The 17693-nt window shown below is 38.2% G+C and overlaps 1 protein-coding gene across 2 annotated transcripts in view; it reads left to right on the top strand.

Moving 5' to 3' along the window:
• The window catches only part of SLC39A10 (solute carrier family 39 (zinc transporter), member 10), an 81929-nt gene that overhangs the window by 57214 nt on the left and 7022 nt on the right, over positions 1 to 17693 (top strand). For both annotated transcript variants that reach the window (XM_006878745.1, XM_006878744.1), the window contains 5 exons: positions 633 to 802; positions 2910 to 3098; positions 10652 to 10772; positions 12054 to 12422; positions 13556 to 13636. In XM_006878745.1, the coding sequence (XP_006878807.1) occupies positions 767 to 802; positions 2910 to 3098; positions 10652 to 10772; positions 12054 to 12422; positions 13556 to 13636 (796 nt within the window). In that variant the 5' untranslated portion in view covers positions 633 to 766. The remainder of the gene's footprint in view (positions 1 to 632; positions 803 to 2909; positions 3099 to 10651; positions 10773 to 12053; positions 12423 to 13555; positions 13637 to 17693) is intronic.

Raw genomic sequence — 17693 nt, 5'->3', positions numbered from 1 at the left:
TATGTCAGACGAAGCCCCAGAATCCTTGCCTCCAAGGAGTAGCCTGGTTTAACCCTCTCTAGGATGAATCTGTTTGTTTTCTTGGCAGTCCATGGTGTAGTGATAGAAAAAAAGGTAGATTGGGAGGTTAAGTTAGAGGAAAGGGAGTCTGGAGAATTAAGTATGGAAGAGAATATCTCAAACAGAAGTAAATAATCTTTGATAAATCCTTGATAAAATAATATATTTGTATTAAACTGTTCTGGTTGCTGTGGCACTGCTTCTAGACTTTGGAATAGAATTTTTTGCAATGTAGATAATAAGAGTGAACCACAGCCTGACATCATTTTGAGTCAGTAGTATGGTCAGTCAGCCACTTAAGTACTATTTATGATTTGGTCCAGGTTATTTGGTTCTTTTTTACATAATTAAGTTATGTTGAGGGCCTTTGTTTCTTTTTATTTTTTTTTTGTTTTTATTTCCTTTTATTTTTAAGAACTTCCACGGTAGAAAGCTTCTTTATAAACATAGTTTCATTAATGTAAATGTATCTTCTACAGCTCATTTCTCTTTTATTTATTATTCCTTGGAAGTTTTTGGTTGGTTTGTTTATATTGTCATACTAATGTTGTCTGTTAATTTCTTCCCTACAGCATGGATTTGTGGTATCATTTCTATCACTGTCATTAGCCTGCTTTCCTTGCTAGGCGTGATCTTGGTTCCCATCATTAACCAGGGATGCTTCAAATTCCTTCTCACATTCCTTGTTGCACTAGCTGTAGGAACAATGAGTGGAGATGCCCTTCTTCATCTACTGCCCCATGTAAGAAATCTTTTTAATCTTTAAAAAAGTGAAAATTAAAAGTATTAAGGTAAAAAGAGGTTCTTCATTAGCAAACTGTAACATACAATCTAGTACTTGTATTTATCCACAGGATGAACTAGGGGTTTCCCCCCCATTTTCAGTTTGAATAACAATATTTCTTAATCAGTTGAATCATTGGGTTCTTGAATAGTTTGAAAGATTGGTTATGATGCACTAGTATTTAATAATAATCATTCTATAAAATTTACAGTGTAGTTCTAAAAATGAACAGTAAAAGTCAGTGACTAGAGTATCTCCTTTTTTTTGATCCATCAAGAAAGTCTTTAGAAGAAATGTATAAGAACTCTTGTAATAGCCAGTATGTCACATATGTTCTTTTCTGAGCAAGGATATGCAAGATACACATTCAGCCCTCTTTGTCCTCAGAATTCTCTATTCATGGATTTAGCCAATTGCAGACTGAACATACTGAAAATAATAATGCTAATAATAAAGCAGATAAGTAGTCAGAGCAATCACTTAGTGGCTAAGACGGAACATAAAGTCATAGCCTTTACTAACATTATTGAGTGTAGCTAGTAGTGAGGAATTGTGCTGCCAGCCCAAAGGCACACAGTTCGGATCTGCCAGCCACTCCATGGGAGAAAGATGTACAATCTCATCCCTTGTCACCTGCCTCTGAAAACCTGCTGGAGGGTCAGCTATGAATGAGTTGGTTCCTACTCAGTGGTATATAACTTCAACAGTAGCTTAACAGTGTTATGTATGGTAAGTAATGTAGAGATGATTATAAAGTGTGCTGGAAAATGGACACTGATTATATGCAAATACTGTGCTATTTTATATGAAGTACTAAGCTTACAAAGATTTTAGTACCTGAGGGGTCCTGGAACCCTCCCTCACAGAGACCACTCTGAACCATTGCAGACTTCAGCTCTCTTTACTTGGAAACATTCTCTTTTCCCTCGCATACTGTGTTTCCCCTTGGGGAGACTTCTAATGACAGGATCACAAGCCTGTAATCCAAGGGTGATACACGTGAACCTTTTCAAACCTATTTCTAACAGCTAAGAATATTTGATGCAGTTTACTATTTTTGCATTGAGAGAACAGGACTGGTTTTCTTCCCAAATCTAAAATGTCAGTATTAAATATTTTAAATATTACTTCCTTCCATCCTTGTGGAATTTGAGAAGCAAGATTGTATTTGTGTGCTGTATGTATCTTGTATAAAACAATATGTATGACATTGCCTTTTAAAAAATGAATTACTTAATGGATTTTAAGCCCACAAATAGTATGTTTTACTCATTTTCCTACTCTTTTCCCTTTTTACCACTCATCAGGAACAGGAATAGTCTCTTTAGGAACCAGGCCTGATGGAAGCATTTGAAATGGGAACAGGGTTTAAATGCTGTTTGAATTATGTTTACTTAAGAAGGGTTCATTTAATAAGCCTTTAAATCTTCAACTCCTTCTTACCATGTCTGAGAAATTTAGATACTGCTTATGTTGCACACTACTGATGGGAACAAACTCAAGTAAATCTTGCAAAGAAGGAAGATGAATATTTGAAACTTTAATGTTTACAATGTAAAAAACAATATTTGCATATATTTTTGTTAAAGCATTAAAATGTAGAAAATTACATACATATGTAAATGTATACTTTTAACTGCCTATAGCAGATGGAGAAGTAGTGTCTCATCACACCACCTTAAAATAATTTATAAAAAGAAAAAGAAAATGTCCAGCATGAATTCCAGGGAGGCACAAATGATAATCTTCTACTGTTTTATTTTTATTAAGTCTTAAGGCATTTAAGTGTTGACTGCTTGTTCCAATTTACAAAACCTGTCACTCTCTAGTATGAATTTTAGCTGCATAAGCATTTGAGTTTGTGGTCTTTGTGTTACAGTTTTTAAGGAATATAAGGCCTGAGTAACACAATGAAATGGAAAACTGTTAAATATGACACTATTTAAGGACTTTAAGAAGATACTGTCATTAAGAAATGAAAAAGGTGTTTTTGTTAATACTCCAGGGGATTATAATCTCAAATTTTAAAATATAGTTTAAACTATTTTCTTTCTATGCTTGATAGTCTCAGGGTGGACATGATCACAGTCATCAGCATGCACATGGGCATGGACATTCTCATGGGCATGAACCGAAGAAGTTTTTGGAAGAATATGATGCTGTTTTGAAAGGACTCGTGGCCCTAGGAGGCATTTACTTGCTGTTTATCATTGAGCACTGTATTAGAATGTTTAAGCACTACAAACAGCAAAGGGTAAGTGTGCCTTTGATTACTTACTTCATTTTCTAAAATATAAAGTCCAAAACAGGAGCCATCTCTTTCTGGCCATACGCCTTTCTTCATTATGGTGTTAATATGTATTAATCTCCTCTTTCATAGTCATCCTTAGAGCCAAAACTTATTCTTGATCTTTGTCATTGTCTATTACTTCAGTTAGTTTAACATTTATAATCAAAATATAGCAATGTCAGTTTCAATTTATTGGTGTTACATCTCACTTAATTTAGTTAAGTAAGCTGGAAAAACTATTGACCAATTTAAGCCTGTTACAGATGTAAAAATGTATAAACAGGCATGTCTCATCATTCTTCTTAGGTAAGGTTTTAACTGTAAATGACTTTTTTTATCATATCTTTTAGTGAAAATGGTTTTAATACAACACATGTCTTTTTTAGACACTGTAGAAGTAAGAAGTTACATGAAGAGAGTTTTAAAGAGAGTATAATGATGGGTTTTGAGTGACTAACCACCATGTTAAGAAGTTGCATTGCAATTCTGAAGTTTAAATCCACTAGCTGCTCTATATGAGAAATTTCCCATGCGATTAAGCTGCCTCAGCAAACCTGCTGGAGGGTCAGCTATGGGTCAGTTTTGACTCAGTGGTATGCAACCACCACCACCGCCATTTGGGAGGTGGTACTTGGATTATTAGGTACCTTAATATTATGCAAAAGTCTGTGTTTTAAATTTTACTTAACATGTGGCTGCTCAATTTTAAATTGACAACCATGCTTTTTTCGATATATTACCGTCATTTGCGGCAAGGTGTTAAAAAATTCACCCCTCAAGTAAATTTAAAACATAGTCATCCACTGTTCCCTGTTCACATCTATCTCTAAAGCTATCTTTACTACATCCCAGTAACATATTTATGAAGTTTATGACTCCAAGGGAAGATTAAATTTCTTGAGTAGGTCATGTTTAACAGAAAATCTGTTATGTTGTTATTGTTATGTGCCATCGAGTCGCTTGCTACTCATAGCGACCCTATGTACAAGAGCTCTAAATGCTGTTCTATCCTGTGCCAACCTAGCCATCTCAAACGCACTTATTCCCACCGCTCCAGTCACAGAATCGATCCATCTCACCAAAGGTCTTCCTCTCCTTCGCTTCCCCTCCACTCTGCCAAACATGATGTCCCTTTCCAAGGACCAGTCCCTCCTTGCAACATGCCCAAAATATGTCAGACGAAGCTTCAGAATCCTTGACTCCAGGGAACACTCTGGCTTCACCCTCTCCAGGACAAACCTGTTTGTTCTCCTAGCAGTCCATGGTATATTCAACACTCTTCTCCAGCACCACAGCTCAAAGGCATCAATCCTCTTTCTGTCAGCACTATTCACTGTCCAACTCTCTGATGCATAGCACATAACTGCGAAGACTATAGCCCGGATCAGGCGCACCTTAGTTTCCAGCCTGACATCGTTGCTCTTCAGTACTCTTGAGAGGTCCCTCACAGCCGACTTTCCCAATGCAATTCGTCTCCTGATTTCCTGGCTGCTGTTACCAAGAGCGTTGACTGTGGAGCCAAGTAAATTAAAACTGTTAACTATCTCAATCTCCTCACCATCCATGCTGATGCTGCCAATTGGACCAGTGATTAGAATCTTTGTTTTCTTGACATTTAGCTTCAGCCCATATAGGAGGCTGTAGTCCTTGATCTTCTGCAGCAAGTGCCTCAGGTCCTCCTCAGTTTCAGCAAGCAGGGTTGTGTCATCTGCATAACGCAGGTTGTTGATGATTCTTCCAGCAATCCTGATTCCACATTCCAACTTTTAAGTAATTTTCGGTAACATTGGTCATATAAAACATTCTTAACATGTTGTTAAATTCTATCTCTCCTTGCCCTTAGTAAGAATACTAATTAGTTATGACTAACAATTCATGCAGACTAAACTTAAGACACCTACTACTTTACAAATACATAGTCCGTTTGTCTCTGTGTATCTTTTGTGCTTCCATGTGGAAAAAGTGAGTTTGGAATGCAGCCCTGAATGGAGATTTAGCAGTATGATGCCAGTCAGTTTTTGCTCAGCTGTAAACTAGCTTTGTAACTGTGATACATTCTTCATGATTTCCCGTTGCTGTCTATATCTTAGATAATATTTCTTAATTTCTATCTGTGCTTTCATTTAATAATTTGAGAATATATTATTTAGCTACCATAAGTTAATCAGGACATCATCATAATTGATTCCCTTCAGAGAAAGGATATTATCAACATAATGAGCCTTGTGAAATATTACCTGAGGATTAATAAAATGAATTGAGAAGGCTCAACTCAGAGAAAAGTGAAAGATACAGTAACATTTGCTTGTGAAGGGTATTATGGATGGGGGGAAAACACACACATACACACACACACACATGAACCCACCAGATTAACTCGATCTTCCACACAACCCTTTAAAAAACAAATGCAGTACGGAATGAGGGTTGCAGAGTGGATTATATTTGGGGTTGGGGGATGTGCGGGGGATTGTGTACCAATGAGGGAGTTTTTCTTTTGCTTTTCAAGGAGAGGAGCAAACGGGGGGGGGGGGGGGTTGGGGGGAGGGGGCATTATGTTTCTCTCCAAAGAATAGCCCCTCCTAGGAACATTGTTGTTGTTGTTGTTATGTGCCATCAAGTCACCTGCGACTCATAACAACCCTATGTACAAGAAGGGGAGAAGGGTGCAACAATGAATGAATGGAATTCCAAAATCTCTGTAGATGTTCATTGAAATGAAAAATAACTCTTGCAAAAAAAACAAAAAACAAAAAAACAACAAATGCTCCTACATCTGTTCCTTTTCTCTGAGTTGAGCCTTCTCACTTCATTTTGTCCGTCCTCAGGTAATACTTCACAAGGCCCCCTGTAGATGTCTATACAGTGAGAAGGATTAAGGCAGGAGGGCCAGGAGGGAGAGCAGATTTTGTTAAGGAGGCTGCTGTAGAACAGTTCAGAAGAGAGGCGGAAAGCAGTTTCAACGAGGGTTATGGCCAAAGGATTAATAGAGGGTAATTACTAGAATTGTTTAGATGAGACAGTTAACAAGAGTATTTGATTAAATGTAAGAAAATAAATAATTAAGAGTCCGTTTCTGTGAATACCTAATTTTGAGCAAAATATATTATTCCAAAATATGTGAAGAAGTTTTGGAAATACTCTGAACCCTTAATGTTTCTTCTGTCAAGTTGACTGAGTACCGTAACAGCAGTAAATATTAACTACATAATATCGTTAAAACTTAAGAAACTATATAATTTTCAAATAAGTACAAATGTTCTTATTTCAAGCAATAGTTTAATATTTTTGACTTTTTATAAATTAACTCTTTGATCTCATTTGAATTCACGTTTCCTGATGAAGTTAAACACATTTATTTTTTTAGTAAAATACACTGATTCAGGAGAATGGAGTCTCTAGAACTTGACATCTTTTTTGGTAAATTTTGAATTTGTGGCAGGTAAAAAAAAACAGAAACACAAAAAGGAATCTGACCCAGATAACTCAGTCTGACCCAGGTAAATTCTTTATGTTGAATGCAACAGTAAGTAAGCTAAGAATATCACATTTATTCAAGGGAAGGAATTAATGGTCCTTAAATAGCAGAAACATTCTGACAGTCACTGTTTCAGCAACTTGGGGATGTGGAAATAATGATTTTTTTAAAGTGTTTAGGAACGTGAACAGGGAGAACCAAAGTAAGTGAGCCAAAGTCTAGCTGGTACTGAGTGTTCTTCCTTAATTCTAAATTCTTCTCACTGACTATGTGCTGTTTCTGCCTCTTGCCTTTCTCTCCTCCCCACTCCCCTCTTTAGCTCATGACTTACTTTTTCTTTTCAGACATTTCCCTATTTGTATTTTGAATACTTTTTATTTCCCCAGTTTCTGTTATCTTTTGCTGTGAAGCAAGCAACCCAAACAAAACATAATGATTTACAAATAGGTTTTCTTTCCCACAATACTTTGTCAAGAACTTAGGCAAGATTCCGCTGGGCAGTTCTGCTGTACATGGCATCTGTTAAAAGCTCTTAATTCTGCTGCATTCACATGTAGCTGGCTGCTGGCCTGGGCTGGACAGTCTGATTCTCTGCTCTTCCACATGGCCTTTTTCAGAGTCTAGAGTGGGTTTCATTATACTTGGTGAATGACCTCCCTGAGCAAGAACAAAAGCTTCCTGGACTTTTAGAACAGTTAAGAACTGACGCTCCATCATTTCTGCTGCATTCTTTTGGTGAAAGCAACTAAAAATCTAGCCAAAATTCAAGGACAGGGAATAGACCCACATTCTGGTTGAACTCTACAGCATATTACTATGAGGAGTGAAGGAATTGATGGTGACCGTCTTTGGAAAAAAACCTTACCACACACGCAGCTGGCTGTAATGAGCTTAATTATGTTTTAGTTGTTGTGTGCTGTCCAGTTAGAACCGACTCATAGCTGACCCTCCAGCTGGTTTTTAGGGGCAGTAAATTGCATGGGAGGAGATTATCCATCTTTCTCACATCGAGTAGCTGGTGGATTTGAACTGTGTGCTTTGGGATTACGGCAGAGCTTCTTGCTACCAGGCCACAAGAGCTCTTTCTGTAGCTCCCTGTATAGCAGTTAGAAAACCTAAATACCTGAAATTGTTCATAGCCTGTGAGAAAAACAATTAATAAGATGTCGCACCAGTCAGTAAACATTTCCTAGAAACACGGACTTTTTACTTTGCACCATTCTAGCTTTCTTGGTTAATTGCTTTCTTAAATTGACATATATTAGAAACAGAACCTAAAATTGGAAGGTTTAGAAGATGTAGCTGTTACCATATTCAACACAGATACACATATAGTTTATACTCCCCAGATCTTGGCACCAGAGTGTTACCATGTGGTAAGAGCCCTGGCTTCGGTGAGTGTCCTTGCCTGGACAAAGAATTGAGCCAAGTGGGGGATAATAGGAAGGTTGTCACTGCCATGGAAGCAACAGGGAGTGGACAGCAATCGTAGTGGCTCTCAAAAGAGCTGATGCTCAGCAGTCTAGCCTGGACACTCAGTGGTTAAGACCCTGGAGCCTTTAATAACTGCTAAGCTTAGGGATGTCCAACTTGTTGAGAAGGCAGGCAAGGAGACTGAATGGAAGTGAAAGTGCAAGTAGTGTATTAGCTAGAGAAAGGAAAGTGTGTTCCTAAGAGAGGAACACATTCCTGTCCTGAAGGAAAGAAGTGGAGAGGACAAAGGGTTATGAGGGGTTAGATGCTGATAGCCTTCCTGGGGCGAGTTTTATGCAGTGCAGGTGCAGAGCAGTATTTGGTCTGAAGGAATGATGCTGCTGGGGGCTCCCATTCCTCTGCTGAATGACTTCAGTGATTGTGTGTTATGTCTCCACTCACCTGCTTGTAAATTAGGTTACTTTGAAGGTAATTTTTACTGCGCATGTCAGCTTTCTGAGGCATTAACATCTTCCTTTTAAGGTAATGTGCAAGTATAGGCTCTTAGTGGTCTGGATTTTGCTTTATATGGGTCAGGCTGTGTTCTAATAGCTTGTTTGGCCAGGTCCAGCTGAAACTGCAAGGCACTTTATGATTTTAACTTTACTTTTAACTCTACTGCCCTGTACTTTTGCCCTAAATTATTTAACAGTGTTTTAACTCCTAACAGTACTCTGACAAAAAGAAGTAGTAAAGTGGAGAGAGAAAATTTAAACCTAAACAGTGAAGCACAGTAATTGCTATTTACTAGTAATTGAAGACAGGTTAAATTATGTTCACTTATTAAGAAATGATAAAAGAGAAAACCTGACCTGCTGGGAAGTTGTTAAGGGTCAATTACAGGGCTTGGCCATTTTTTTTTTTTTTTAATTTTTTTATTACTGTTTTTTGTGCATGTACCGTCAAATCAGATCTGACTGGTACAGGAGGAAATTGTCCCTCCTTCTCCGGCAGAGCATCTGGTGGATTTGAACCGTGTACCTCTGGGATTGCAGTAAGGGCTTGGCCATTTTCATGCCCACCTTATTTAATCCTTGTAAGAATTTCTCATTTTAATTTGTCGGATGAATGTTCGTTCTAATGTTTAATAAAATTAACAAGCTTGCCCAAGTATCGAGTATAAGCTGTGTGAGATTCTAACCCATTTTTACACTACTGTGTGTCATATTTAGGGAAATGTAAAACTGTATTATAAAAAGAATGACATTCTTAAAAAACAAGTTGTGGTTTTTGAAATGTCTTTCCTTACAGTTATTAATATATCACATGTATTTCACGTTTTTTTATTAGAATAACTATAATGCAGGACTTCAAACTGGTTCTTTTCCAAATTTCTGAAGTGTAGGTGTACCAGAATGTCAGTTGGAGAGGGGGAAATGTCAGGCAAAAGATCTTGAATATAAAACCAACAAGAAGGTTCGTAACCCCTTTCCTGATCCTTTTGCAAGAGATCAGATTATTGCCAGGACTCTCAGAGCAGAACATGTTTGAAGCAGCTTGTTCAGCTGCCATTTTCAAGCAGGGACCGTTTGCAAGCAGGGGAATTGTTTTACATTGTTGATCAGAGACTTGGTTGCGTAGCTGCATGAGTGCTGCTCTTATTTTCTAGAATGGAGATTACATTTCCAGTAAGGTGTCAACTCGTCATTTTTTCCCATTCCATTTCACCTACATTTTACACAGTCGGCTCTATTCTGTTTGTAAGTGTGGTTTGACTTAGCTGAGAAGAGCCAGTCCCAAGGCCTGATAAAATATTACAGTGCCAGGTACCCTATTACTGCAGTCTATTGCAGTCAGGAAATCAAAAAGTGTATCGCAATGGGAAAGTCTGCTGTTAGGGACCTCTCTAAAGTACTCAGGAACAACGGTGTCTCTCTGGAGACTAAGGTGCGCCTGATACAGGCCATGGTATTTGCAATCGCTTGTTATGCATCAGAGAGTTGGACAATGACTAGGGAGGACAGAAGGAGAGTGGATGCTTTTGAGCTGTGGTGCTGGAGAAGAGTACTGAATGTACCATGGACTGCCAGGAAAACAAACAGATTCATCTTGGAGAGGATTAAACCAAGCTACTCCTTGGAGGCAAGGATTCTGGGGCTTCGTCTGACATACTTTGGACATGTTGCCAGGAGGGACGGGTCCTTGGAGAGGGACATCATGCTTGGGAGGGTGGAGGGGACAGCGCAGGACGGGAAGACCCTCTATGAGATGGATTGATTCGGTGACTGGGGTAATCGGGATGGGTGTGTCAGAGGCAGTGCGGTTGGCACAGGATAGAGCAGGGTTTAGGGCTGTTGTGCATAGGGTCACTATGAGTCGAAAACGACTCAACGGCACATAACAACAACAACAACAACATTGAATCTTTTGGTTAAGCATCACCAAAACCCAAAGAAAACTCATACAAATTTAGTTGCACTTTAATCTGGTTTGATCCCTTGATTAATGTCTAAAAAATTTTTCACCCTCTTTTTACCTAACTTAACACTACTTGTCCCTGTTGATGTTATTAAAATTTGTTAATTATGGCTACAGATTTGATACTAATGTCGGATATTTATTTCAGGGAAAACAGAAATGGTTTATGAAGCAGAACACAGAAGAATCAACTATTGGAAGAAAGCTTTCAGACCATAAACTAAATAATACACCAGACACTGACTGGCTTCAGCTCAAGCCTCTTGCCGGTAGACATTTATGACTAAAACCAAACTTCTAAAACATAGTAATAAAAATATTACCTCCAGAATGTGCCTGGGTTGTTAGAAATTGCTTGTGTTAGTGGCTTCCCTAACTATGCTGTCTAATTTATATTGCATTATCATGACTTTCTCTCAGTTGTAATTTTATTCATTAATAGTAATTTTATTAATTCCAGCATTATTGTTGGAATGCAGAACCAAATAATTCTAGATAAGGAAATACTTTACACTACTGTGTTACAGGAAAAATAAAAGGGATGAATTTTTTAAAAAAAGGATAAGTGATGCATTAGTATTCGCTTTATTACTTCAGACTTCATCATCTCTTACATATAATGACTAATTACATATGGAAAAAGGAAAATCACCCTTATTTTACTCTATTCTTAAAATCTCTGCCCATCTGCCTATTTTGTTGCCTGAATGGTATCATGAAGTCACTTAAAAGTTTCATGAAAACATGGAAAGTTTTTCAGCTCCTTCTGTTTGAACATTTATTTCCCCTCAGGATGCCAATATTTTTCTGGAGAAAAGGGGAAGTCTAGTCTCTGTGCAACTCTGACCCCAAAATATAGTTTGGAAAATACTGTCATCTTTGCCATATAATGAATAACTTTGTAATATTTTTTAAAAAATTATGTGAGAGAGCAAGCACCCTTAGGGATTTTTGTTTTGCTTTTAAATGAATATACTCTTATTATTTAAGGATTTCTGAACTATTGTAGAATCTATTTAGTGTTGAGGCATGTGTGAAACTCTGCCCTTACATTGCTCTATGATGTTGAATGAATCCTTTAAATACTATGTGCCTTTGTTTTCTGAAATAATAGGAGGTTAGAATGGATAAACTATAAGGCTCCCTTCTTTCTCTGAATAATGAGTTTTATTTTGCTATCCTGTAAATTCTATAGTAACTTTCCCCTTTTTCATTTCATCACCTGTTGATGATCTACTCCTTAAGTTTTCTAATACCTTCGTGCTTTTAATGTTTTTGCTCAGTTTGTGTGCTTTGGGGGTCATTTACCTCATTTGAGCAGCATTTGGCTCTCAGAAACTTGTTTTGTCGATAGATGTTTGCTTCTTTTTTTAATGAATGTCAGACAACATTGCTGTATATTAATGGCTTCAAATTAATTTGAGGGGAAATATATTGAGAGTTTTAAAAGACATTGGCCTAAGATGACACTGATGTTCTGCTGGGGTTAAATTAACAAACGTGGGCATGCATTTATTGTTGATCAAGCATATCCTTTGCTACAAATACAGGAACAGATGACTCGGTTGTCTCTGAAGATCGACTTAATGAAACTGAACTGACAGATTTAGAAGGGCAGCAGGAATCCCCTCCTAAAAATTACCTTTGTGTTGAAGAGGAGAAAATCATGGACCATTCTCACAGGGATGGCTTGCATGCTCTTCATGAGCATGATCTCCATGCGGCTGCACATAACCACCACGAGGAGAGTCAAACGGTGCTGAGGAAGCATAACCATCAGTGGCACCACAAGCATTCTCATCATTCCCATGGTCCCTGTCACTCTGGCTCAGATCTGAAGGAGACAGGAATAGCGAATATAGCTTGGATGGTCATCATGGGCGATGGCATCCACAACTTCAGTGATGGGTTAGCTATTGGTAAGTTAGTACCTATCAGGAATCATTTGTTCTTTAAGATGGTTTTTCTTTTTAGACTGTACGTTAATCTTATGACTTAATATAAAAGATTAAAAGTGGTTGGAGCTTAACTCTGCTTTCATATAGCATTCCTGTTTTGTTGGTATCTCCAAAGGCTATGCTGAACAAGTTTAGAGATTTATTTGGGGTGTGAAGATTTGTGAAGTGTATTTTTTAAAATGGCTGTATTTTCTTTTTTAATAATTTGATTTTTTACCCAAAGTGCAATGCAACCATAGTGAAAGAACTGCCTTAAAATGTGAATTGTGTATCTGTAAGAACAGTTAAATTTTAATTTTGGATTTAATTTTATCCATTTTTGAAATATGAAAAATTCTGTTGTGTTAAGAATTCATTATATCCACTCAGGCCCTTCCCAATAAAAGAGTGCACAGCCTGAAATGAAAAAAAAAAAAGAATTCATTATATCACATTAATATGTATTTTATTAGAGTTGTGCTAATGTAAACTTTTATTACTAGTTTAAGAGAACATTAAATGGATTAGTAAATTATTTTATCTGAGATCCTGACTATATATTCTAAGTGATCTTTAATTTCTTTCTGAGAATAAAGAACACATTTCTTAATCCATAGTGCCTATCAGTACTAAAGAATAGACCACTAGTAGTTGAATCTGATTCCATTTTCTGTTTTCTCCTTTTATAAGTTTCATCTGATTTATAACATTTTTATAATATTTATGTTTTAGAGCCAAAGTTTGTAGAAAATTCTAGCTACTTTAATACCTACAGATATAAGTATTGAAGGTGGAGCAAAATCATAGTTAGAAGACTTGAAACTGAGCATTGAAAACTGTTACTACCTCCAAGCTACTAGTGAGTCTACAGGCTACACAAATAGAGATATTAATAATCAATAGAGGTGTAGTATAGTAGTTCTTTCACTGATTGTCATACACCTGTTGTACCTTGTTGTGTGTTTAAAAATGGTAGTGTATAGTAAGATAAGCAAATCATAGATATATTACAAAATTTATGTATGTATATGAAAGAGCCTGAATTTGTAATCTTTCATAAAAAAGGAAAGAAAACCAGGACAAACCCAGTAAATTGCACTTTTTTCCCCCCCTAGGAGCCGCGTTCAGTGCCGGACTGACAGGGGGCATCAGTACTTCCATCGCTGTTTTCTGTCATGAACTCCCACATGAATTAGGTAAAAGAACTTGGAAACGTTTTCACTGCACTGTGAGACTTCTTCAGTTATAAAATGCATCTGAATTTTAGAGATTATAAACAAAAAAAAAATGACTCATGGCAGGTGTAAAGTGGTATAATTATAAGACACACCCTAATACGAAACCAAGTCATCATTTCTTTTAACTATATTAGTAATAGACTTGACTAATAACTTACACAAAACCTTCTTACATTCCTCCCCAACTACCCACCCATTAGCACCATAAATTTTGAGACTATCAGGCCCCTTTGTTGTTGAGTATGGTTTGAATTACTCTGTTCCCCAAGGGTCCCTCCTCTTAATCACAGGATTGAAAGCAGTAAGTTTTGGCAATTATGAATGTTTCCTTTCTGTACTCCTAATTTCTCTGTAGTTTCTGATTACGGAAGTGCCAGATAAGGAATAACAACTGCATGTAGAACAAATGAAGTATTAATGTTTAGGTAAGTCATTGTTATCTTAAACAGAGTGCTGATAACAGCCACATTGGGGAATTCTCCTTAGGCCTAGATCCTTTAGTGAGACGTTCAGACCCAAAATGTCTACCTGTTTTAACCCCTACACCAGAAGTTGCAGTGTTACTATCTCTGTAAGAGGAGAAAAACCTCTAGAGTACGTTGACCTTTGCCAGAGGAAGATACACTCAATGAAAATAAGTATTTTCTGCTTGTGCCGATTGCTAAATGAACATAAGCTGCCACATACTGCTAGGCTACAGTATTTTGCTAGGTGGGGAAAGACAGACCATAAATAAGTGGCCTGGCTCCCTTGCCTTAAAGTGACTTAAAGGACTTTGGCTCTTTTTGGTCCACTGACATAACAAGAGATTGAGGAACCTAGTTTTTGTCTTTGTTGTTGTTGTGTACCGTTGAGTCAGAATCCCATAGCTGACTCTCCAGCAGGGTTTCAGAGGTAGTTAACTTGCACAGGAGGAAATTGCCCATCCTTCTCCCAGTTTTTATTTTGAAGGCACCAAGTTGGAACCAATTCTTAGCTTCTCTCAGGCGGGTTTGCAGAGGCCCACAGAGCTGCCTGAACGCCCATAAAAGTCACCCTATGGGACACTCTTCTGGAACAGGCTTGGGTAAACACCCTAGTTCTAAGCAGATAATGCATTCTAACTCGGAGAGGAACATATTGTAGGGGGAGACAGAGACATTCTTCCCTCTGGTTTCCAAGCATGGCATAGCCTGCCCTGTCTCTTACAAGAGTGGATGGGAAAGTAGAGTGTGAGAATAGGAGGGAGCAGCCCCCTCGTCCTCTAAAAGGTGAAAGTTGGAAAGGTAGCATAACACACTGCATTCAAGGTAATTTTTTTTAATTGAAAATTATTTTGCCCTTCCTACGTGTTTGGCTGTAATTGTGTAAAACTCTCTGTAGCTTCTGTGCTACAGAATGTCCTGAGGAGGAAGGGCGTGTTTAAAATGCCGTGGCAGTGTTCTGGCGACTGCTCTCTCCCTCCGCACTTCCAAATGCCGGGGGCCTCCTGTGGACAGCTTGCCATGTCCCTAATAGTGTACCCTGGGGGATTTTAGCAATATGGTCCAAGAAACGTGCCATATTTGAACTGCAGACCACATGCAGCTCAGGGAGCCTGACTGAGCGCATGCAGGAGCTGAAGCCATCGGAGGAAATGGCAAATCCACATTTTATTTCATATGCACTCTTGGGTAGGATAATGGATGCAGTCGCCTAAATTATTAAAGTCATTATTGTCTGGGTTCTTTGTTATGGGAATTTGTTTTTATTCCCTTCCCCCAAATGTGTAGCTGCATTCATGTTAACTTACAGTTTCATTTCATTATATTCTTTCCACATTTCTTCACCTTCTCTCAGTGTTGTTAGGTGCCGTCAAGTTAAGTGCCACCTTTGTGACCCAGTGAACATCAGATGTGAACTCTGTCCTGTCCTAGGCCATCCTCATAGTCTCTGACATGGGAGCCTGTTGTTGTAGTCATTGTATAAATCTGTCTGCTCAAGGCTCTTCCTCTTTTTTCCCCCCGCCCTCTACCTTTCCAAGCTTGGTGTCCCTCTCCAAGGAATATCCTCCTAGCAACGTGCTCAAAGAATGTGAGGCAAAGCTTTGTCATATTTGCATTCAAGGAGCACTCTGGCTGCACTTTTTCTAAGACATCTGTTTGTTCTTTTGGAAGTCCAAGGGACATTCAGTACTCTTTTCTATCAACACAGCTCAAAGGCATCAATTCTTCTGTCATCTTTAGTCATTGTCAAGCTCTCAGATGCATAGTAAGTGATTGAAAAGGCCATGACCTGAATCAGGTATGTCTTAGGTTTAGAACTGTTATCATTGCTCCTCAAGAATTTGGAGAGGTCCCTGACTGTAGACTCCCAGTGTAATACGTCTCCTGATTTCCTGACTGCTGATAGCAGGGGTGCTAATTGATGCTCTAAGTAAGATGAAGTCATATCATTATTTCAGTCTTTTCCTCTATCTTTACGATGTTGCCTATTGGGTCAATAGAATTTTTGTTCTTTTGATGTTGAGATGTAATCTCTTTTGAAGGCTGTGTAGCCCTTGTTCCTCTGCAGCAGGAGTTTCAAGTCCTCACTTTCAGCAAGCAAGGTTGTGTCATTTGCATAATAGAGGTTGTTGATTAGTCTTCCTTCGATCCTGGCACCACATTCTTCATAGAGTCCCTGTTCTGAAATTATTTGCTCAGCGTACAGATTGAATAGATACGGTGAGAGAATACAACCCTGACATACCTTTCTTCATTTTAAACCATCTAAGTGTTCTCTCATTCTGTTGTCACTACAGCCTCCTGTTCTAGGTGTAGATTCCGCATCGGCACAAGTAAGTGTCCTGGGTTTTCCATGCTTCTCTGTCTTAGCCACCGTTTATTGTCCACGAAGTCAAATGCCTTTATTTAGTTGATAAAACACAAATAGACATTTTTCTGGTATTCTCTGCTTTCGACTGAATCCATCTGGTATCAGCAATAGTGCCCCTGGTGCCACAGCTGCTTCTTAACTGAGCTTGACTTTCTAGCAGTTCTCTGTGTACTGGTCTAGTAATTTTTGAATGATCTTCAGCAGTACTTTGTTTACATGTGGTATTAGTCTTGTTGTTCAATAATTTCCACATTCTGTTGGATCACCTTTTTGGGGAATGGGAACAAATAACAGATCTCCTCCAAATTTGCTGGCATAGATTGGTGAACATGTCCGGGGCTACATCTGTTAGTTGAAAATCGATACCCCACCAGTTCCTCAGGCCTTATTTTTTTTGCCAGTGCCTTGAGTGCAGCTTACACTGCTTCCTTCATCACCATTAGCTCTTCATCTTGTGATACTTCTTGAAATATTTCAGTGTTGGCCAATTCTTTTTGGTACTGTGATTCTGGGTATTCTCTCCATCTTCTTTTGATGCTTCTTGAACTATTCAAGATTTTGCATCTCTCAGCATCCAGCTCAAGGCTTGAATGTGTTTTTGAGTTGTTTCAGCTTGAGAAATGCCAAGCAAGTTCTTCCCTTTTTAGTTTTCAGTTCCAGCTCTCTGCACATTCTATTTTAATACAGTGCTTTATCTTCAACAACTGCCCTTTGAAATCTTCTGTTCAGCTCTTCTTACTTCAGCATTTCTTCCCTTTGTTTTGGCTTCTCAGTGCTCTAGAACAATTTCCAGAGTCTCTGATATACGTTTTGGGTCTTCCTTTCTCCTGTCTTTGGGAATGACCTTGTCCTCATCATGTCATCTCCCTGCTCATCTGCTCTTCAGTAATTGGTATTCAGTGCTTCAAGCTTATTCTTGAGATGATTTTAACTGCAGGTTAGATAGACTCAAGATCATATTTTGGGTCTTTTGGAGTTGTGTTTGTTTTATTCTGCTTCATTTTGGACTTTTGTATGAATAGTTGATGATCGGGTTCATAGTCAGTAGCTAGAGTGGCTTTGACTGCCAGTACTTAATTCATGTAAATTACAGTTGCACTTTGTTGTATTCTTTCCATTTTTCTTCATCTTTTTGCAGTAAGGAACTCTGTGTGTGTATGTGTGTGTGTGTGTATATATA

The sequence above is a fragment of the Elephantulus edwardii genome, unplaced genomic scaffold (genome assembly GCF_000299155.1).
Source record: "Elephantulus edwardii isolate Elephantulus edwardi_28Jun2011 unplaced genomic scaffold, EleEdw1.0 scaffold00001, whole genome shotgun sequence".
In the NCBI taxonomy this organism is placed as follows: domain Eukaryota; kingdom Metazoa; phylum Chordata; class Mammalia; order Macroscelidea; family Macroscelididae; genus Elephantulus; species Elephantulus edwardii.
This window is presented reverse-complemented; position numbering and strand designations above follow the sequence as displayed.